General features: G+C 39.5%; 3 protein-coding genes across 10 annotated transcripts in view; 2 read left to right on the top strand and 1 right to left on the bottom strand.

Annotated features, from left to right (window-relative positions):
- The window catches only part of LOC148374475 (uncharacterized), a 224,943-nt gene that overhangs the window by 17,934 nt on the left and 182,954 nt on the right, over positions 1-24,055 (top strand). The window lies entirely within an intron of this gene.
- clcn2a (chloride channel, voltage-sensitive 2a) overlaps positions 1-24,055 on the top strand; it is an 89,272-nt gene that overhangs the window by 18,857 nt on the left and 46,360 nt on the right. For 6 of the 7 annotated variants that reach the window (XM_088337045.1, XM_088337044.1, XM_088337043.1 and 3 more), the window contains exon 2: positions 21,334-21,502. In XM_088337045.1, coding sequence (XP_088193171.1) covers positions 21,334-21,502 — 169 coding nt within the window. Of the gene's footprint in view, positions 1-21,333; positions 21,503-24,055 lie in introns of those variants that run through there. The other variant, XM_088337046.1, reaches the window with a different exon arrangement.
- Positions 12,984-16,535, bottom strand: LOC148374484 (zona pellucida sperm-binding protein 4-like). Its single transcript, XM_088337038.1, has 8 exons — positions 16,218-16,535; positions 14,508-14,695; positions 14,318-14,415; positions 14,000-14,157; positions 13,744-13,936; positions 13,532-13,679; positions 13,223-13,301; positions 12,984-13,151 (listed from the first exon to the last, which is right to left on the bottom strand). Exons 1-8 carry the CDS (start codon positions 16,492-16,494, stop codon positions 13,036-13,038), a joined length of 1,257 nt encoding a protein of 418 aa, XP_088193164.1. The 5' UTR covers positions 16,495-16,535; the 3' UTR covers positions 12,984-13,035.

The following is a 24,055-nucleotide window of genomic DNA, read 5'->3' as shown; positions in this document are numbered from 1 at the left end:
ATTCAATTAGTATTGTGATTTGTGTATAGCTTGCCAGCGTGAGTACTAATTAACGATAGGGGACCCTTGTGTCCACCTATCAGCGACTTTGTTATAAAAGGAACACCGGTTATCTCTTTATTTGTTGTGCTAGCTTAATCCAAGGTGTTTGTGCATATTTTTTACCGCTTCTTAGAGTTAAAAGGCCATGCGTGATACATGTTTATTTTATTTTATTTCCATTTGAATGTTTATTTTATTCATGATTGTTAGATCAGTTGTGTTAATAGTATCAGTTAAATATTTATAAATATAATATTTTGTTTCATTGTGTATAACCCGTAACATTAAAATGAGGAATTAACATACAGAAGCATCACAGTATTTTAAGTTTCTTTCTCTCAGTGTTTACGTTGCTACCTGGTGCATGTGATGAAAACAGTTCTTAAATTAAAACACTGTGAAGCATCAATTTGAAATCATGACCATTATTCAGCCGGCCTATCTAGTGTCAGCCGGCCATGCTACAACACCAGATAGATAGATAGATAGACTTTATTCATCCCCGCAGGGAAATTCACAACACTAGAGAAACATTTTAAAAAATATAATAAAATGTAAACAACGCAGTAAACCGTTGGATTCCTAGCACCGTTCCCGCCCCCTTCCCGCTCCTCTTTCATGTTAAGTGTGCGTTTACGAAACATAAATGAGTAAAAACTGGGTATGGCGTAGTAATAGTGTTACACAAAGTGTAATGGGAAGTGACACTCTCGAACAGTGCTGAATGATCCTATATCACCTTAAGTTAATCCATCCATCCATCCATTATCTGCACCGCTTATCCTCAGTAGGGTCGCTGGGGTGCCGGAGCCCATCCCAGCTATCTTCGGGCAGTGGGCAGTGGACACCCTGAACTGGTTGCCAGCCAGTTACATGGCACACAGAGACAGACAACTAATTTGCTCATTCACACCTAGGGACAATTTGGACTGGCCAATTAACCTGAAACGCATGTTTTTTGGAATGTGGGAGGAAACCGGAGCGCCTGGAGGAAACCTATTCAAGCACGGGGAGAACATGCAAACTCCACACAAGAGGTTCGATCTCATGACCTCAGAACTATGCCGCACACACGCTAACCACTGCGCCGCCGTGCTACCTTAAGTTGAATGAAATTTTTTAAAAAGTAACCAGCCAAACACTCTGGGTGCACAGTACCCCAATGCTTTGAACCCAGCTCGGTAGTCTAGATGGTAGGGCGCCCGCTCTGAAACTGGGAGATCGCTGGTTCAAGCCTTGGCCGAGTCATACCTAAGACTTACAACATTGGTACTCATTGCCTACTTGCTTGGCGCTCGGCATTAAGGGTTAGAATTGGGGGGTTTGGTCACCTAATGACTAAAATGGCTGCGCCCTGTTTGGCTGCGGCTGCATCAGCTCGCTACAGTTTAACTGTATGGGTCAGGTGTATCGACATTTAGTTCTGTGTGCATTGTTAGAATGACAGTAATAGTAAATTCTTCTTCTTCTCATTCTTCTTCTTCTGTTTCACAATTTTCATAATAGCCGAGGATAAAAACATGAGATTCGATGAGCCTTTTCCCTTTTGACCTTTCATTTGGCATGTTTCTGTTTACCATCACAATTTTGAGGTCCGCAGATACTATAAGATTGTTGAAAATTGTCTATTTTAAATTTTCCAAGCTAATGAGATAAGAATGATCGTAGAGTTTAAGTGTTGGGAGTAGGAATTTTGATCTGATACCACATTTTCTTTTCACACAAATGCAAATAACAATCCCGCTGCAAAAAGTGACTGATATTTAAAAGAAATATGTCAAATCCCAGAAAGATAATGTTCTTTAAAGGTAGGGGCATTGTCAAGGTGTCGTTAAAAAGTTAAAAGTTAAATATTTTCTCTATTATGTATGTGTTAACTATGCCATGCTAAGTTCAAAGAGCCCTTATGCTTTATTTTCCATTAGCGCCTTTTGCCTTTCTCTTACTTTTGTCAGAGCTGTTTGGGGAGTAACACATTAATTTCCAGGAAAGGGGGTTTGGGGGAGTGCTGGGGAGTGACGTCATACTGGTTCGCCCTATGCCTGCTTCTAGTAAAGTCCGAATGCCAAACCAAACTCCAAAATAAAAAAATAATAAAAAAGAGTTTATTTGAGCCCATTTAAGAAATGCACTTACTTGCACACGCTTGATAGCTAACTGACTGAGGCTGCAATCATGACTTTAAGTCCACAGATGGCGGCAGAGAGTAACAAAGTGTCAAATTCCAGACAGCACCTTTTGGTATTGCAGTTGTTTAATGACAATTGGCTATTCCTTTAAATTCAGGTTTCTGATTGTTAATTGTTAAAGGCAGTCGACACTGGTATTTACTCGCATCTCATGTGCTGATACCTTTAAATAGGCTGGTATTGCTATCGATACCAATATTATGTGTAAGTGCTCCTCCATCCGAGCATGTCTTACTCGAATCCATCAGAATCGGCAGACGACCTATCACCAATTTATTTGACGGATTAGATTACTGAAATCCAGTGGTGTGGGTTTTGATGTTCTTTGTCTTATCCACTTGTAAAACGGAGCAGTCGAATGGCTTCGTTATCATATGACTCCTATCCTCAGACGATAATTGTGTTTTTTTTCTTTGTAGCCGTTTTACTTGGAAATTTATCCAGACTAATAATTGTGAATAGAAATATAAACGGAATAATAATAATAATAATAATAATTTCCTTGTATTGTCATTCTGTGTAACAATGTACACAGAACGAAATGTCGATTGCACCTGACCCGATGCAGCCGCAGCCAAGAGAGGGCGCCGCCGACCACTTTTTAAGTCTTAGGAATGACTCGGCCGGGGCGCGAACCCGAACCTCCCAGTCTCAAAGCGGGCGCCTTATGAATATACTGTATATATTTTATCCTCTTCCTTTTAGACTATGTCAGTTTTGACCTAATTATCTGCAACTTGTGGCTTTTTGTCATGAAACTGTGAGTACTCCTAAACGGATAATCAAGATAATATTGAGAAATGTTATCTTCTCAACAAATTAACAGAAGGCTTGATTATCGATTTCTCTAAAAGATTGTCAGGGGAAAAGGTTTTGGTGTGGGTTGGAGTAAGATTAATTTTCATTATCATACGCTTTAAACAGGGTTCCCACTTACCAATAATTAAAGAAGATACAGTATGAGTGTCCTTTCTCCTTCTTTAGCAATGTCTGCAAAGTCCTAAAAAGGGGTGGCCAATATGGCTTTTCTTTTTTTTAGAATAGTCAAGTCAAGTCAAGTCATTTATTTTTGTATAGCCCTAAATCACGAAGAGTCTCAAAGGGCTTCACAGATTGTTACACTATATTACACAGACTATTGTCAACCGACAAGAGGAGTAGGTTATTCGTATGCAATAGAGTAGAGGTGAGTTTTAAGTTTAGATTTAAACATTTCCACTGAGGTTGCAGATCGGATCTCAGGGGGAAGAGCATTCCACAGCACCGGTGCCCGGATGGAGAACGCTCTCGAACCAGCAGAAGACTTCTTTGCTCTCGGGATCACCAGAAGACCGGCACTCTCAGATCGCAGGCTTCGGACCGGGACATAGCGGCAGATCAGATCTGAAAGATAAGAGGGAGCAAGTCCATGTATGATTTTGTACAGTACTAAGAGAACTTTGAAGTCACATCTTTGGCTAACTGGGAGCCAATGCAGGTTAGCCAAAATCGGTGTTATGTGATCGTACTTTTTTGTCCTAGTTAAAAGCCTCGCTGCGGCATTTTGTACTAGCTGAAGAGACTTGATTCTGGACTTCGGGAGACCGGAAAGTAGTGCATTACAGTAGTCGAGACGGGAGGTAACAAATGCATGAATTATTGTTTCCGCATCAGACTGAGACAGTATTGAACGGATTTTAGCAATGTTGCGAAGATGGAAGAAGGCAGTTCTAGTAATTTGCTTTACATGCATCTCAAATGATAGATCAGGGTCAAATATGACACCTAAATTTTTAACTGAGTCACTCTGTGTGATGTGACATTTGTCAAGGTTCACAGCAGTTTTTGAGAAGAAGTCACGGCATTTAGAAGGACCAATGACTAACATTTCGGTCTTTTCAGGTACTCTGCTATTTTTTTTTAAATGTACTTTTCATGTTAAACCATGAGAAAAAAGATGGTTTTCTGATCAGGTTTTAATTCAAAAAGTGCAAACATGACAAATTGTTTGAAATGCCCTTTCAGTTTAACAATAAACCTCACATCGAAAAAAAAGTACAGCATTTCTACTCACTGCTAGTATTGTCACTTTAGCACAGACTGCTTTCAATCTACCAATAATAAATGGGCAATTTAGTGACATTTCAGTAGAGCCTGGTATTACGTACTGATAATCCAGTGGAATATTTTTCTCTCCATTTCGGGTCAAAATTAGCGACAACTTTTACAAAAAACTGTTGTATGTTCAATACCTAGTTTTTCCCAGACCGATTACTGACACTCACCATAAGCATGTGCCTTGTAAAAATACCTCCTTCTGCTAAAAATGACATCTTTTTAACATTAAAATGTGTTTACATTTTAAAATGCTATTTTTCATTAAAGGTGCTGTAAGGAATTTGGAACATTGTTATTCTTTGCCGCCATCTTCTGGCTTATGTCATCACTGCAGCCTCAGTCAGCTTGTTCATGATTCGTGTCCACATATGTGCATTTCTTAGACGTGCTCGAATAAATTATTCTCTTTAATTATTTTTGGGGTTTGGGTTGGTGCCTACTAGAAGCAGGCCCTTTCTTACTTTTACCATTTTCATGCTACACGGTCCAATAGAAATAAGCGAAAACCTGCGAGGACGAGTAGTACGTCACTCTCCAGCACTCCCCGCATTCCTCAAACCTAATGTGTTACACCACCGAACAGCTCTGGTAAAAGTAAGATAAATGTGGATAAGCGCATAGGAAACTAAAGCATAAGGGCTTTGGGAACTCAGTTGGGTATTATTAACGCTTACTTAATACAGAAAATATTTTACATTGTAGGGACACCTCAAACAATGCAACCAACCTTTAAAATGGAGGAGTTAAAATGCCAAATGTATTATTTTGCCAATTTCTAGTTCCTGTTTTTAAAACTGCCACTCAAGGCCAGGCAATACTGGTACTGTCACTTCCATAATCCAAGCATCCACACTGATATTTGGTGTTTCGTACTAGCGGATCCACAATTGTGGGCTGCTTAGGCCTTTTGGTTGAAATATGCACTTTTGACTACTTTTCACAACCCTCTGGAACTTGTTGTTAATATCAAGCGGGCAGGTTGTGAGCAGTAAGACGCAGCTCTTCCCCTTCCAGTCTTTTTATTACACACAATCATTCTCTCAGACTGATACTTCAACCTTCGCGTCTCTGTCTGGGTCACTCCTCCATTCTTCGGCCCTCGTGCTGACAAGATTGCGTGTCGTCACGTCTGCTTTTCTCTCTCCTGGCGACAAAGTCAAGTCACATTTGGTCTTACCACAGCAGCGAGGTGATGTGTCTTTGTGGCCCCTTAGGAACTAGGACGTGTTGAAAACTATTCAAAGGGTAGCAGTGTTGCAAATGTTGGTTTTGAGATGAGTCCCATTTGCCCCTCCACCTCAGATTTCTTTTTCTTTCTAGTCTTAGGAGGTTTTAGGGTCTAATTTACCTTGTCCATCAACTGAAATGAACTGTATATATGCAAACATATGCAAATATACAAATATATGCACACACATATATATATATATATATATATATATATATATATATATATATGCGTCAAACAAAGACATGCTCAAAGATAACAAAATAAAACAGGGCAGTCTTAGAAATGTTTCACGTACAATATGTCAAAATGCTTTGAGGTATTTTACCTTTTTTAAATTGAAGTCTTTATACATTTTTCCTCACTTGAGCAGTTCCACAAGGACACACATTGCCTTGGTCATTAGAATGTCAAATATTTGTGGGTTGCGCTGGCTCCATCTCTTCTCAGTGAATTCATTACTCTGCAGCGTCTTGGGATTTGCTCAATAATCAAGAACTTTAATCTCAGCTTTTGTGCGATGCCCGCACATGGCTGGCCGCGAAAACGTAGCTGAGAAAGTCAGGCACCACTCGAGTGGAGGCGATTACACGAGGGAAAAGTAATGTGCATTTTAAGCGCTTTGTCATGGTTGATAGAAGCATTTTCTCCTCAGAGCAATGCGTTCTGTACTCACAGCTAAAACAAAGTGGTTAAGCCGTGCAAAAAAGCATAATGATAACATGGGATCCATCATACGATTATGTTGAAGCTCCATTCATCTCTTTTATTCAAAGCCAGCGAAGCCCTGATTTTTGCTTGTATCCTAAATATTATCTTAAATGATCAGGTGGTGTGAGGTGCGATGAATGTTGAATGAAGAGTCCACTCCGATTGAATATGCTGTGTCATAGGATTCCCAGGTGGAAATGTGCCCACCATGCCCCCCAAGATGGCCAGTAACACCTGGACTATCCTTGTAATAAATGTAAATAGTTGTGAACAAATGCTGGAGTTGAGTTTGTTCTTCCATCCCTCCCTATATCTTTCCTGCTTATGCCTGTGTGTGAATATACTTTGCAAGATAAATTCAGCTATCAAAGTATTCTACCTGCTTATAGCTATACTCTGCAAAACAAAAGTAAAGTAGACTGTCAGAGCGTCATACTTGCTTATTTGTAAAGCGCTTTGGGAGGTCTTCAATGACTTGAAAAGCGCTATATAAATGCAGTCCTTTTACTATTGACCTTTTTTTTCACTAAACGTAAAATGCTGTACGGACTTTGGAACTTTGTTACTCTCTGGCCCTATCTCCAAGCGTAAAGTCATGATTGCAGCCTTTGTCAGCCCTTTGATGCGCGTGCAAGTACGTGCATTTCTTAGATGTACTTACATGAACTCTTCTTTTATCATTTTTTTGGGTGGTGTGGGTTGGAATTTGGATTCTACTAGAGACAGGCCTTCTCTCACTTTCACCATTTTCACGCTACACTGACAACTACAAAGAAAACCTGCAGGAACAAGCATGATCTCACTCTTCAACCCTTCCCCCATCCCGCTCCGAAAAGCTCTGATAATAGTATGTTAAAAGCAGATAGGGGCAGTGCAAAGTAAAGCGTAAGAGCTATTTGAACTCAGTGAGGCATTGTCAACACATACTTAATAGAGAAAATATATAACTTTCAAATTTTTAAGGACACCTTCAAGGAACTTAAAAATTTAAGTTTGTAAACTGTAATCTAACAAGATGAATATATTTGTCAAGCAGAATTTCTAATCAGTTGTATTCTAATTTTAGGTCGAATGCACTTTAAGAAAACATCCATGTCTGGCAACCAAAGTGATTTTTGCTTTGATAATCTGAATTATCTGAAATTTAGAGAGAGGGATTTTTTTTTTTAAGGTTGAACTTTTTTAAGTAAAATATTTTTTGAGCCAAGTACTCTTAGCCAATGCAAACCATTTTTCATTTGTCATATTTACGAACTAATAAAGATAAAATATACATTAACGGAAGAAAATAGATTGATAATCACAGTCTTATGTTAAAAAAGCCCCCATTTAGGGTCAAAAATGGACCAAGCCACTTCTTTATAAATTTGATTTAACCCCATCCAGCCCTAATATCCCTGTACTCTAGTAGCAATAAGCGGTTCAGAAAATGAATGAATGAATTAATTTATTTAAAAAGAAAAAAAAAACTATTTAGGAGGCTACAAGATGCGAAAAATAACCAAATTTGAGCCAAGAGTATGGTCTGCACTTATAATGGTCTGCATTTATATACCTTTTCAAGTCATTCAAGACCTCCCAAAGCGATTTTCAATGTGCTTCACACTTTTCCATTTTACACGCGAACCGATAGCAGCGTCAGTCATGCAAGGCAACTACCTGCTATTGGGGGCATTCGAGGTTCAGCGTCTTGCCCAAGGACACTGCGACATATAACACGGAAGAGCCGGGAATCAAACCCTCTTGATCCCAAGACGAGCGCTCTACCTCCTGAGCTAATGCTAAAGAAGATCACGGGGTGAGGACCCCAACCAAACTGACTTTGGCCAGTGGGCAGGGAACACTCAGAACTGGTTGCTAGCCACTTTCAAGGCACACACAGAAATCCATTTACATATTCGGACAATTTTTACCAATCGACCAGCCATGGAGTGCCAGAAGAAAACTTGAGATTTCTGAAGTGTGAGGCGGTCTGCTAACTGGCCATCCTCTGTGCAACACAATATAAAACACATTCTCTAGATAGTTCCCATTGTTTACAGTTTCAAATGCCCCTGACCCGTCACACTCACTCGAGATTCAGTTATAGTTCTTCAAAATCGGCATTCTGAAAAATATAAACAATCTTTTCTCTCATTTATGACAAAGATGCTTCACCAAACAGTTATGGAATGCAAACAGAATATAAAAGTTAATAATGAAGGTAGGACACTATAGAAGAAAATATTATTAAGCACTCAACAATTTGACATCTGATACATGGAATCACCTCAAAAAGTAGATCCTTTGTGGATCAGTACTTTTCATTTACTTGTTGACCCTGCTACTGTCCGCAGTGCGACAATAATCCTCTCACCCCTCCAAAGTACTACTCTCACCCCTTAATGCACTCATAAAGCATCAAACAGCAACCAGATGGGAGGCGAGGGAGTTGAACCGTTGTCCAAGGGTTCAGTGTGGGTGTTAATCTGACTAATTTTGCTTCAGAATTTACTCCCGTGGGAGGTGAACCAGTTAGAGATGGCAGAAATGGTAAGCCACCTGCTGCTCTCATAAGGGCGCCACTAGCCAGATGGCCAGGTACTGCACTCCCTGTCTCTCGCACCAGGGGGGGCAATAGAGAACCACTAACATGCCCCAATTAAAGACTTTATGGGCCTAAATATATGATAGCAAGCTGTCTTCTGTTACTGAGTCATTATCACATTGGAGTCCTACTGGGCTCAATTGCATTGCACAAAGAGCACACAATTTATTGCCAACCTCTCCTGCTCCACACTGGGCCTCTTCGTGAGATAAAAGAATGGATGTCACTCAACTTCTTGCGCTTCAACTCTGAAAACACCGAAATGCCTTTTATTGGTCCATCTACATGCCGTGACTTGTTCTCAAGAACAGCTCTGAATATTGACAAATGTAATATCACCCAGAGTGACTCAGTCAAAAATTTAGGTGTCATATTTGACCCTGATCTGTCCTTTCAAACACATGTTAAGAATATTACTAGAACAGCTTTTTTCCATCTTCGCAACATTGCTAAAATTCGCCCGATGCTGTCTCAGTCGGATGGAGAGATTATAATCCATGTGTTTGTTACTTCCCGTCTCGATTACTGTAATGCACTACTCTCCGGTCTCCCAAAGTCCAAAATCAAGAGCCTTCAGCTAGTACAAAATGCTGCAGCGAGGCTTTGAACTAAGACAAGAAAGTTTGACCACATTATCCCGATTTTAGCTAACCTGCATTGGCTCCCTGTTAGCTTAAGATGTGATTTTAAGGTTCTGTTAGTATTCTACAAAATCATACATGGACTTGCTCCCTCATATCTTTCAAATTTAATTCCCCCCTATGTTCCGGTCCGGAGCCTTCGCTCTGAAAACGCTGGTCTACTAATGATACCAAGAGCCAAGAAGAGATCCGCTGTGAGGTATGCGAAGAGTGAAATTAAGATTTTGAACAGGTGCTTTAAATCCATAAAAATGCTTGAATTCTAATGTTGTTTCAAGGATTGAAATGTGCTTGAATTTTGGGTGAAGTGCTTGTAAATGTGTGATAATTTTGGCATGTTTCTCAACAAGTCTGCCTTAAAAATGAAACAGACACTGCTCTTTGGTGGCTTAGCTTTGCCATTTAATTTCTTCACTGGTGATCAACGCCGCTGGCATTTTTTATATGGCATTGTCTTTCGTTTTGAAAATGCTGGTCTACTTGTGATCCCAAGAGCCGAGAAGAGATCCACAGGTTCGAGAGCGTTCTTCATTCGGGCCCCATTACTGTGGAACGCTCTGCCCTCTGAGATTCGGGCTGCAACCTCAGTGTAACTGTTGAAATACATTTATTTTCGATAACTTGTGAATGACCTATATTTCATGTTGCCAAGATCTGTGTTGTGTCCATCAATGCTACATCCATTGCAACCTAGTCATAGTTTTTATTTTTTTTACATTAGAATTTAATTATTTTGATACCATTGTTTGTAAGAGGGGCAGCGCCGTGGTTAGCGCGTGTGCTTGCACAGTTCTGAGGTCATGAAATCGAACCTTCCTGTGTAGAGTTTGAATGTTCTCCTTGAATGGGTTTCCTCCGGGCTCTCCGGTTTCCTCCCACATTCCAAAAACATGCATGTCAGGTTAATTGGCCGGTCAAAATTATCCCTAGGTGTGAATGGGTGAATGAGTTGTCTGTCTCTGAGTGCCCTGTGACTGGCTAGCAACCAGTTCAGGGTGTCCACTGCCAACTGTCCCTAGATAGCTGAGATGGGCTCCAACACCCCCACGACCCTACTGAGGAAAAGAGGTGCATATAATAGATGTTTGTAAAAGCAACATCCATTACAGCCTGGTCATGTTGGAAGAGGGATTAATTCATGTGCAGTCCCTTCTCAAAGTTTCTTCATATTCCTCAGGCTGAGGTTTTTGAACTTTTCCTTGCCCTCATGTAGATTTTAGATCAGGGGATGGTGTAATAATAGCCTGTGGTGCTCTTTGAGACTCCTTGTGATCAAGGGCAATCCAAAAAAAACGACTATAAAGCATCGTTTCCTACAGGTGACACCCAAGATGACGGGTGCATGCTACACCTTAACAGGCCACTATGAAATGTACAAATGGCTCTGCAGAATAAATTACCACCCGTTTTCTTATTTTAATGATACTGGAGAAATTGGAAAACTGGCTTTGAAAATCTTCAAAAATGCTTATATCTGACCATAGAAGAGTAAAAATCCTGATGATTAACACATTCCTATTTGTGTTGTTTGATTATTTACACTGTAAATAAATCAGAAGTTACTTGATATTCGGCACAGTAGCTCTGCCTCGATCATGGGGTGGGACCTAGCATATGACATATACAGCTTCCCATGGACAAATGGTTCAACCGTTTTTTTAGGATAATCAAAGTTACTAAATGTTATATTCAAGATTATTAACAGTTTTCTCAAAGATTCCTAAAGTTAAAAAAAATTAGTTTAAAACAAGGGTGCATCCAAGTCTTTCTATGCATTATTTTAAAATCTCTCATTTCCCTTTAAGGTTTCTTAGTTACTCATAAACGTTTATATATGGGATTCAAACCACAATGTATATATATTTTCACCTTTAGAGACTAGGGAACCTCCAGGAAAACAGGAATGTCATCAACTGTCACAGCGATTTTAACTTAAGGATGCAATGATACAAGGTTCATATGATAATCATGCTACTTTGCTATATAATATTCCACACTTTGTTTCATGGTATTTATTGTTTTTGCCCTCACGACGTATTTTTTCCTCTGTAAGCATCTTTGAACATGGTATAAAATGGGAGGTAACAGAACATTCCCTTTACAGAACGAACACATCACAGATTAAAAACAATCCAATACAAAAACATATGCAACATTTGTCACAAGCCAATACTTTTGCATGAACATGTTAAATGTCACTAAAACAGTCTTCCTCTTTCCTTCAACATGAAATAGCTTTCCGTGTCAGCGTGTGCATTAGGATATCCAGCATCTTCATTACACCCGGAGACAAATATCAGTAATGCACTTAAACCTCCACCTCCCATTTCTTGCAAAAATGTAAAAGTACTTTTCCCCTCCTGTAGTCCATCGATAAAGAAACCTGCACTTTGGCAAAAGTGATGGTGCTCCTATATCTGCTCACTCAATCCTGGAGTACAACCATCAGCAACAAATGTCCTGAGCAAAATGTCACTTCCAACATGCTAATAAGCGTTGTAAAAAATGGAAATGTGTTAATTTACGAGTGGTACTTCAACTTGTACAACGCGCATAAAGTTGTGTCAGTGCAAAAATCAACACTTTTACTGGGGAAACGCTTAATCACTAAGGTTGTAGGGACCCCTTTATCTTGTATCTTATTGTATTGTATCTTGGGCAAGTACAGCCTGGTAGCACTTGTCCCCCTCCAGGCCAATACTGTACATGTTTCCACCCAGTTTTGATACAGGGACATTTACCAGGCAAAAATTCTGGAATTAGTTACATTTTAATTTGACAGTTAAAATTTTGATGCATATTCAATGACAAATTAAAAATAATCTCAAAGTTGTGTTTTGGCCAATTGTAATTTTTTTTATACACAATGCATTTTTTCTTCTAAAATATTCACTTAGGGAATACCAATAGCAAGTGTTTTATATATTTAAAAAAAAAAAAAGCACTCACTGGGTTAGTAGCGCTTTTTTGAATATTGCAAAATGTTAAGCTCAAGTCATAGATTCAATAAGTTATGTCATTTGAGCAAATGTTTAAGATGTTAAAATATTTTTCAACTCTGCATCTTTTTATTCAAATATGATAATTGAGAACCCACAGATCCACTTTGCTTTTACTCAGCACAATCCACCCTCTGCTCTTGTAAGCAGAACAAGCTCGTCTAGAGAAGTCGTGATGCCCATTTCAATGAAATGTGGGGGTGGTAGAAAGGGCCATGGACAGGTAGTGCTGCATTGGGGAAACTCAGTATTTTGTAAGGTGACCAGGATGCACATAATTCTAAATTTGACTGGGCCATCCTGAATGTAATTCCTTATGCACCAGTTAAGCAGTCAAATACAAACTTTCTATTCATTCAGCTGATAAGTCCGTCAAATTGTTTTGACCAAAAATGTACATGCCTTTCAACATATCATGCTTCATTAGTAGCGCTGCACACCGATTAAGGGGGAATCTAAGTAAATTGACAAAGCATGGTTACAGCAAAGTGCTTTTAACAAGCCTTTATTAAAAGTCATGACTTTTCAGTTGGGTGTTCCGTCATCTGCTCCATTTTTTGAGCGCTCCTCTAGAATAGCCCGATTGAGTCAGAATCACAGGCCTGCTTGAAACTACGTCCTGGTTTTGAGACCTATGGGCTGATGTCACTGGCTTTCCTGCAAATTTTAGAGATACAATATTCAAAGAAGAAAATAGGCTTTTCCCCCTAAGGTAGACAGTAACTCACGATGATTGTGGTGGCATTGTTGGTCACATGAGTTTGTATTGCTGGGATAGCAAACTACTGTAGCACAGTGAACGAAAACCTATTGGGGGGGGGGGTTGGGAAGAGAGAAACCTTATTTCAACACTATCCAAAGCATTACATTTCAAAAAAGGTATATTGTATTTAACTTCTGAAAGATATGGCCTTGTTGGTCAAATTGCAACGAGTTGAAATTTGTGACCAGGCCAATTTCAAATAGCAGACGTCAAATTACTACATAATCCATGATTCAATTCTAAAACCAAAGCTCAAAAGTTGGTCAAGTCTTACCCTATCCCTTTGTGGACTGTACTGGTTTGGATCCACAAAGGAAAACATTCTGAAGATGAACCGCTTGTAGTGAGTTGGGTAACTTATTCCTGAGGACTCCTGCACAGGCACCAAAATGGTCTGGTAGCGATCATCATGGTAAGGACACCTGTTACCCAGGAAGAACAAATGTAATGCCTCAAGAGCAAGCAATTTAAAGTCTCTCAATTTACCCATCAATCAGAAGATCCCACTTGGGGACAGTGTTTGGATTGGGAGTAGTTGTAGCCCAGCAGTGCTCCAGATTCAGAACAATATTTGGGTCGGACCTGTCAAGAATGCGGACCTCAACATACACTGGCTGCTTGAGGACCTTAGTGACTGGGTAGTCTGCTGCAGTGTAGAAGGAGTTATACGCTGCATCTTCTGCAAGGGAGCTGCGTTTTAGATAATAGCTTCCTCCTCATTAAACAGGTTTTTGGATTTTACCTTCAACGCAACCCTTTGAGAAACACTCGCCATTGCCCAGTCTGAGCTCCACATGGAGCGGTCCACCAGAAGCCACTGGCACAGGTGGTGGAAGAGAGTTTACCTCTATGACCAGTGCTTCCACAGCTGTGCCTGAATAGCGGCACTGGAACAACAACCTGGAGAAACCGGATAGGTAAAAGTGTGCCATTTTAGGGCACAAGGGCAAATCAAATTCTCACTATGGTATCAGATGGTCACCTTATTTAAAAAGATTGGAAAGACTCATCATTTTACAAGTAAATGCAAGACCTGCAGCAAATCAGTCATTTTACTCACTCAAAATGACTGTCTCTTGTAATTGAACCTCTGGGTCCAATTCCTACTTCATATGCAGACGACATATGATTCTCATACACTACAAAACCCTCTTCCTCCTGCCAAAAAAAAAATAAACAAAAAAAAAAAAAAAAAAAAAAAAAAACCATTAGACGTAGTTGCAATAGTTGGTTAAAAGGTCAACATGCACCTTGACTGTAGTACCGCACTGAGTCATGGGGAACTGAAAGATGGCGAACGTGGCTGTCGTTTCTACAGCATTGCAAGTCTGGTCATCCATTTCCATAAGGCTGATTGAAGCTACATCCACTGGGGGCATTGTGGAATCCCGAGCGACCACCACCACAAATTGCCCATCTCTTGTACACTGCACAGTCACTGTTGGGCGGAAGAGGCAAGTGAAAAGCCGGAATACCTCAAAAATCAGTTTATGGAGTAAAGTCAATTTGACTCAGATTAGTCACCCCAGTGGAAATCTTGAGTTGGTTAGTGTTGACCAACATTAAAATGTTAATCTAGTATTGTCCAAAAAAGTTTTACAAGTAAACATTGTGGCCATGTTCTTCTCCCTCTTGACATTGTCACCAAGCGACAACTCACTCAAGGACATTTACTGTCAAATTTACAAAAATACAATCCTCAAAGTTGCTAGTTTCCATTACAAATGTATTATTTAGCGCTCATACAGTAAACTATTGGCCTGCATATTTAGGATTTATCGAATTTTGTTTTACACAAATTTGAAAGGTGAAAAAAAAAATTGACGCTGGAGTAATTGGGCCTAATGTGTCAACACTTAACTAGGTTCCATTTTAAGGCCTGCTGTAATCAGTTCACTTTTACATCAAACACTACATAGCATATTTTTGATTTATATTTTGTGCAATAAAAAAAAAACCAGACTTTCTTTAAATGCAATATCTACATCAGCTGTCCAATTGGTGGTGATAATAGGCCAGGTCATCTAAACTTCCAGGTTTACTCTGTTGAAGTTTCAATTCAAGCACCTCAAGTTAGAATTGCAATGTGCCACATTTCCCCTGTCTTCAAGTTTTTAACTTTCTAATTGAAACATTCCATTTCAAAGCACTAATAGTTTATATTTATGCAATGTTTGATTCAATTACCACAAATTTTGAGTGCACAGCTTGTTGATTATAGATTTCATATTGCTTCATAAGCCTTCAAATCTTTACTTCAGATGTTACATTTTGTACCAGTTTACTCGATGTGCTTACATTTTGCCAAATTGAATTGTGAAAATGCTTGCCAGTAACACAATTTGCAATCATCAACCCAAAAATTAAATTAATGCTTGCAGCTCCCAAAAGAAAGAAATTAAATACTTGAGCCCATTTTTTAATGTTAAAAAGGTCATTCCATAATCAATACTTTTCCAAAGCAAATCTCAAGTTAAGCATTTCCCTTAAACACCCCCCTACATTTTTCAATTTTAAACTCTGAAAATTATGAAACAGCACCAAAGATCCACAGGTTGCGTACCCCCAGCCTAGTCCAAAATGATGTGCCATTTGCACAATCAGCCAAAAGGCAGTTGTCACCTCTGGGAAGCCATTATAAATTAAAAAAAAAAAAAAAAAAAAAAAAAAAGAACCAAGTTACTCTGGATCATGACTAATCCTGGCCGCCTCAGAAAGGTGATTAGTACTTTAAAGCCTGTGCCACAGCATAATTACTTTACACAAAGTTTCCAAAATAGCCACCCCAGAGAAACACTTTTGTCCTTCAAGGTTGTAAAATCCCAATGAGCTTGATAACAGATTTAAACAAGTAGCACGTCTAACTTTGTCAGGTCAACTTCCACTTTTACAATTTTAAAATTTAATGATTCAGTCACCAAACCCTTGACATTTAACTTTTGTACCTCAACAATAGTTACCTGCTTTGCCATAATAGCACTGACGTCCATTGTGGCAGCAATCGATAGCTCCACATTGCTCCCTGGTGATGTCACGGGTGCCACACTGGATCATTTCATTGTGCTCCACTTGACACTTGTCAGCATGAACTGGAGGCAAAGGGACCCCCGATTGCTGTTGAGGCAGCGACACACGAGGCTTGTTGCGTTCCTCCGTCCAGTGCTGGGCCACAGCGTCACCAGCCAGAAGGCCGACAATCAGCAGCAAGCCGCTTAATGGAATCAAGGAGCGCTCCATGACAGTACTTGGAAGTGCAGGAACAAAGCATTTAAGTCAAAGGTGCCTTTTATATTTGATGGATGGCAAAGCAGTTGGCTGCAGGTTCCGCCTCTCGTCATTAGGAGTCGATTGAGAGCAAGCCGTGTGGAGTCAATCAGCCGGACGAAGGCAGGTTCAGCTCGATCGCTGACTGGGTGGAAGGCAGTTTTTCAACAGTCGCTTCGACATTTTTTTTTGTTTATTTTGTTTGTGCATTTCTGATATTTTTAACTTCCTTTAAATTATGCATTTTAGATATCACAGTGTTTTTCAACCAATAGCTCGTGTCACCTTATTTAGTGTGCTGCATGAAATTGTGCAAGTTTATCTTTGTGAAAAAAAAAGCATGCCATTGTTCACTATCTTTGTTTTTTCCCAATGATTAGCCCCTCAACAGTAACATTTATACGTATCAAAGATAAAATCAAGCCTCAAAAAAACAACCCCACCTAACCAATGCTCGCAAGCATTAAAGCCTTTGTAGCATTACCCGACCAATCAACTTCATTTGCAGGACAGAGCCCAAAGAAAACCCGGTATTTAGTATTTTAATGAGGACTCGGAAGGAGAAGTGATTTGTGATAACGGACTAAAGGCTGAAATTTAGGTTAAACAAGATGTGTAAACATTTACATCCTTTATATTTAAGTGTCTGGAAAGGGTTACATTAACTGAATATTTTCAATCATTAAGGGATTTTCTTTAAGAGTTGACTTAAAAATTTGAGGGACGTCCATCATATTTTGATGGGTTGAAAATTGAGCCATAAACCACAAAAGTCGTAGGTCCTTAAGAATCTAGCGTGGCACTTTAAATGAGAGAGCGAGAGGCAGAGAAAGAAGAACAATGACAGGTGGATAATTTAAAAAGACAGCGAGAGAAAAGCCCAACCCGACCAAAATTATTTAATAATTTAATATTTTAGTCTCGACACACACTGAAATTCGAGTCTGGCCCAGGCTTAAGATTACCTCTGATCCATATCAGTAGGTGGCAGGAGATAGTTGTTTTGAAAAAAATCTAATAATGATTTGATCTCGAGGCAGTACAGTATATTTAATACATTTTGATTGCTGAAGTTGTTTCATATTGCTCTTAAAAAAATAATCACATGCAGTAATGATCTTTTACCAAATGTTGCTGATTTAATTTATTTTCTTATTTTACAAAAAATAAAAAATAAAATGATGAGGTGTGAAGCAGGAAGTCTGTTCCCAATTTCCTAAATGTTAGAGGAAGGAGGAAGTTAAACAAAACAACGTGCTTCGGGCTAACGGGGAAGTTAAAGGATTAGTTTAAAGTGTCAACGCAATTAGCTTCATTCAAATGTAACAAAATCCCGCTTATTTTTGTGTAAAAACGTATTGAAGGGGTGGTTAACGGTATTCCCAAAAAGATTTGTTTTTTTAATTTGGCACAAAATCTGTAGTGCTCCTACCAACCTCTATGCAAATATGTTGCAAAATATTCCACGCACCAGGGGGACTCGAGAAATGTATATTTCATACTTTACATCGTACTTTAAAAAAAGGTTATTACGCCGTTAAAAAGAAATGCCTGACAAGCGGATAATTATCGCTATTTTTTAAGAGTATTATTTAAGTTATTTTTCTAAAAAAATAACAAGATAAAATATGGTTAATGAAATGGAATGAAATGATCTGCATTTATATAGAAGTCAATGACTTCCCAAAGCGCTTTACATTGTGCTTCACATTTCCCAATAGCGGCCGTGATCTGTGCACCCATGTAAGGCGCTAACCTGCTTATTGGGGGTATTGGGGGTTCAGTGTTTTACCCAAGGACACTTCGACATGTAACACGGACAAGCCAGGATACGAACTGGGATCCCTTAATCCTAAAATGATCGCTCCACTTCCTGAGCTACTGCCGCCCCAACAGTAAACTTGAAAAAAGGTTAGAAATATATTAAAATCCAAAGGTGTGCCTCGGTTCAAAAATAGGTTGAGAAACACTGAAATATTAATACAGAGAAAATACCTGCAATTAATGTTTCTTGCAAATATCTCAAGTATTAACCATAAAATAATAGAATTCGCCCACCATTGCAAAAGCTGTTTATATATATATATATATATATATATATATATATATATATATATATATATATATATATATATATATATATATATATATATATATATATATATATATATATATATATATGTATATGTGTGTGTGTGTGTTTGTGTGTGTTTTATTTTAGGACAGCCCAAAAACTTTAAATAGCAAGCTATTGTTCAGTGCATAGACCAAGTCTGTAGATTTTAAGCCAAAATAATTTCACCCTAAGTGCAAATCAACATAAAGCTATGATGTGGTAGGTGGATACCTTCACCTTTCGCGTCGTAGGGTCATCTTTTCCTGTGGTGTGTCTTGGGCAAGTGCAACCTGGTGGTGCCCATCCCTCTCCAGGCAAACTTATGTCTCCAGCCAGTTTTGAACCGGGGATTTTTTACGTGTCTGGCAAATTTGCTGACCACAGCACTTCGGAAACACAGGCAACAATGTACTGTGTTCATATTGCTCCATATCTTACAAAATGTAGTGACATAAAAAGTGTAAATGCGTCTTACTTAGGTCTGCCATCTACTGGTTAATTGTGTACTTACAATTTAAAACTACTGCAAATAATTTTATTTTATTTTTATTTTTTTCAAATATATCAAAAAACACAAATAAAGTACCTTTGGGCTGCCTTGACCAATTAACACAATGTGATATTTAGAAGTCCAGCATTGCATTTTTATTTTTATCCTCATTTCATGTTGTGATGTGTTTTTTTTTCATCAATGATTTGCCTGTAAAATGTCCGGTGCTGTAAATGTTAAATCCTTTCATATAGTATATGGTCAAAGTAAGGTAGATTTTATGTTCAATGTTTTGCTGTTTTTGTCTGTTTGTTTGTTTTACTGTATTGGCAGTGATTACAGTGAAAATAAATACGGTGGTATCTCTTTATACGGTCACCTTTAAACTTGAATTACGTTATATTAGTTTTATTTTTTTTCAAAAAATCTTTCTCGATATACGAAAGAAAATCCAGTTCAGTGGCACTCCCAGAGGCTACCACTAGAGACTGCTCACCACCTATGACCGCTTACCGCTAGCATTCGATCTTCCAGTTTGCGCATGCAAACTACTATCTATCCATCCATCCATTATCTGCACCACTAATCTGTAGTAGGGTGGCAAGGGTGCTGGAACCCATCCCAGCTGTCTTCAGTGGGCAAGGGACACACTGAACTGGTTGGCAAACTACTACAGATAAAAAGTTACAGTTACTTTAATTTTAAGAGCATAGTAAGTTCTTACATATCATCAACAGTCTCTCGATCTCATACCTGTCAACCTTCGCCAGGTGCTTCCCTTATTGATGACTGCAAATCCTCCTTATCAAACATTACAAACACATTGCGGCACCTATTTTACTCGCAGCAAGACACACCAGGTAGAATACAACGAAAATATTGAAAATGTACGACGATGTTGTCGTCTGCTATCAGTTACAGCGACGTTCCGAATTAGAGCCGAAAAGGGAAAGAGATGATCTGACTTTTCTTTTTTAATTCTGGTCTAAAAATTATTATATGGCATACACAATGTTAAATGATCAAAAAATGTATGAATTACTGGGAAAACGTGTAAATTGACAGTTATGCGATCTCCGTGACTTCTTTTTGCTAATGCCAACCCTCCCCCGCCCCCTTTCCTTTGCAACATGCACACACATTCGTTACAGTTCTCATATTAAATTTGCATTTTATTTAGTTCGTATCAATGTACAGTGGGACCTCCGTTATCCCGGTTAATGGGGATCAAAACCCCCCGCGATAAGTGAAAATCCGTGAAGTAGCGGCGCACCTTATAAAAGAAAATATACATATATTTCTTTATTTTTTTATTTTATTATTATTATTTTTTAGACCCGGTTAATGGGGACCAAAACCATCCGCGATAAGTGAAAATCTGCGAAGTAGCCACACCCCTTCAAAAATGCTTAAAAAAAATATTTTTTTTTTTTTATTATTTTATTCTATTATTATTTTTTAGACCTGCGAAGCTCTGAACCCGCGAACGTGGAACCACGAAGGAGCGACGCCCCTTCAAAAATGCTTAAAAAAATATATATATATCTTATTTTATTATTATTTTTTAGGCCCGCGAAGCTCTGAATCCGCGAATGTCGAAGTGCGAAGTAGCGAGGTCCCACTGTATGTATCTTCTTACTGAATCATCACATCAAATCAAGTTTATATGTAAAGCACTTTTCAGGCAAAAACATTGCCACTCAAAGTGCTGTATAAAAACATTTAGCATACAACAAGACAGTAAAATACCCACTAATATGCCCCCCCCTCTCCCCCTGACAACCCAAAACAACTCATACACATGCAAACACAATGGTCAAAATACAATAAGAACAAAATAAGTAGATATAGAGATAAAATATGATTATGGCAAGGCACAGACTAGCCATGTGAGGAAGGCTTATCCGCATTGATAGGGATGGCAGCCGATGGCCTCTGGATTTACAGCCTTCTTATATGAATGTGTTTTTAGTGATCCGGAAAACGGGTTCTATGGCTATTTTAGGACTCACTTGTATGCCTTTAGAAGGGCGGAAGCGGACCAATTCGTTTTTAATAATTTTATATCAGAAAAATTCACTCGTTACATGAGCATGATTCTGGAACAAATGGAGCTTGTAGTAAGAGGCACCGCTTTACTGATAATCATTACGGTGAAACAGGTTATTTTCATCCATATGTAAAATCTTGTATGTGACACCTACAGATGTATGGGCGGTACACTCAGGAGTTGGGAGTCTACGCCAAGGCGGAGGGAGCCCGCCTACGGGACGACGACGTACGGAACGGTGGAGGACTCCGACGAAACACCAGCGTTCGAAGTCGGGCTGCAGATCAGCAAGAGTGTCGGAAGGATCCGTGTGCAAAGTGCCAGGGTGAGTCCGTTTGGGTTTCTTTTGACGATCGCTTCCTGTCATTCATTTGTTTGTAAACATTGTGGGCGAGGCATAGCCTGGAGGCAAAACAATACTTGCGCTGGTCAGAAGACAAAGGAAAAGAAAGCAGTCGTTTCTGCTAGTTGTCGTCATGTTGTGTGTTTGTGTGCCAAAATCGGAGAAAAACGTTAGTGATCGTAAGTTTTACAGGATCCTAATGTTAGCTCAGTAAACATTGCGTACGGCTGCTCGAACAAGCACACATTGTAAACAACTGTTGGGCGCACAATCCAAGTCATTTATTGGATGTATCAATTATTCATGTAATTATAGTTTTCTTTTTTTAAGGGGAATCATCTCTTGATGCGGGCAGCACGGCAGCGCAGTGGTTAGCGCGTGTGCGGCACAGTTCTAAGGTCTAAGGTCTTGGGAACCTCCTGTGTGGGTTCAAATCCAGCTACCGGACTTCCTGTGCGGAGTTTGTATGTTCTCCCCGTGCTTGCGTGGGTTTCCTCCGAGCACTCCGGTTTGCTCCCACATTCCAAAGACATGCGTTTTCAGGTGGACTGGCCGGTCCAAATTGTCCCTAGGTGTGAATGAGCGAGCGAGTTGTCTGTCCCTGTGTGCCCTGCGATTGGCTGGCAACCAGTTCAGGGTGTCCCCTGCCCACTGCCCGATGATTGCTGGGATGGGCTCCAGCACCCCCGCGACCCTACTGAGGATAAGCGGTGCAGCCAATGAGATGAGATGAGATCTCTTGATGCCATTTAGGCTAAACGCTAACAGCTGAAGCTAAGGAAATAACTATATGGACTCGATAGCAACAATCATAAGCGTTTAAATTCTCTTACAAACTCACTTACGATGCAAACCCTAGCATTTTTGATGAGTGCCTCGGTCCAATCTTTCCCCTTTAATGCATTTAAACACAACTCTCTTCTTTTTCTTTGATCAGGATCGTGTAAAACTTCAATTTTCCATCACCACTGTTTTTTTGTCCAATTGTGGCACACAAACACACAACATGATGACATGTTACCGCCAAAGTAGCAGACACGAAAGCTTGGTTTCTTAAGGGACGAGCGCAGGGCATTCTTCTGCCGCCAGCTTCGACTGTGTCATAGAATATGAAAGGGTCTATTAGAGACCACGTTTTGCATTTCAATCATGATAAAAACTATATATCACTGTAGACATTTGTTTCCTAAATCGGGTTACTTGAAATGCAATTTATTAATTTTAGGTAATACATTTTGTGTGTTGCTTTAGTGTAAGTGTCTCCTAACATTTTCAAACTGAGAGTTACTTTTTGTTACTAATTAGGGCACCCTGTTTTATATGCCTTTTTCAATTAACAACTTATGTCATTACTAGGTTGTTACTATGTTACTACTTTGTTATTACCGGGTTGATTTTTGGAAGTAGGGTTAAATAGACTAAGTCAACCGAGTCAAAAAAGTTGCGTCCCGGGGACGCACGTTGATTTGAGACTACGCGTCCCCAGCAAAAATTATGCGTCTAGGACGCAGGAAAACCAGAACACTGTATATATATATATATATATATATATATATATATATATATATATATATATATATAGTCACGGACCAGAAACAGAGACAGGACCCAATAACGTTAGTTTACTCAGTTTTATTGATAAAGAGGGAGAGCAGGGCTTGCTTCCACGATCCATGTATGATTGACGGAGACGGGAAGCAGGTGGCTGGAACGCGGAAGTGGCACTTCCATGTGAGCGAGGATAATCGAAGACTGCAGGGATAATGGTCATTAGTCGGGACGGGAGAGCAAGGGCGGTATCGAGTTCAGAAGCAAGGTCGGCAACAGGTATCAAGCAGGAAGCGGGGCAAAACAGGTCGGATATAGGGATGGCAGAACAGGGCATAAACGGGTCCAGAAACAGGTCGGCAACAGGTATCAGGCAAGAGAAAACAGGGCAGGAAAAGTGTCTGAAGGTATGAGCTTGCCTAGCTGGGAGCATCGGTTCAAAACGATCTGACGGCTTCCTCTTGAAAGCCGGGGATTTAAAAGGAGTCTCAGCTCTCAGGGCTGTTGGCACCAAATAGGGCAGTCACAGGTTCCTTCTTATATTCATCATTAATAATGTATTCTAAATAAAGCTGAATTAAAAAAACAAAGATGAATATTTTGCAGATTATATTAAATAACTAGATTTAGAATGAGAATGAGTCATTCTCTAACAAACTAATTAACAAACAATCCCATTACTTCCCCCTCCCTTAAATTTTACTCCTTACTCTATCAAAGCATGTTCACGATGAGAAAACGATGCCCAAACATACGCAAAGCGCAGTGTAAGGTGAAAGAGTGAGGGATACAAGCCCCTTTTGAATGAGAGGCCCCTAGCTTCTCCCTCGTCACACTCACTCGGCATTACCAAACAGCTGGAAGAAATCATGAAGGGAATTAACCAATTTTACGTGTTTACGTTGTGTTGTCTTATGGAGCGTAAATTCCTTGAGGACATTGCGAGACAAGAAAACGCACAGAGGTGCAGGAGAGGTAATTGTGGGA

Source organism: Urocampus carinirostris, chromosome 1 (genome assembly GCF_059441175.1).
Source record: "Urocampus carinirostris isolate Australia breed hairy pipefish chromosome 1, RoL_Ucar_1.0, whole genome shotgun sequence".
Lineage (NCBI taxonomy): Eukaryota > Metazoa > Chordata > Actinopteri > Syngnathiformes > Syngnathidae > Urocampus > Urocampus carinirostris.
The sequence above is the reverse complement of the archived record's forward strand: the minus strand, read 5'-3'. Positions and strand labels throughout refer to the sequence as shown.

Coding starts and splice junctions, on each gene's coding strand:
- LOC148374484 (XM_088337038.1), bottom strand. CDS start 16,494: ATGGAGCGCTCCTTGATTCCATTAAGCGGCTTGCTGCTGATTGTCGGC. Junction 14,416..14,507: donor AGTGCGGTACTACAGTCAAG/GTGCATGTTGAC, acceptor TTTTTTTGGCAG/GAGGAAGAGGGTTTTGTAGT. Junction 13,152..13,222: donor ACAATGCCACCACAATCATC/GTGAGTTACTGT, acceptor TAAAATTTGCAG/GAAAGCCAGTGACATCAGCC.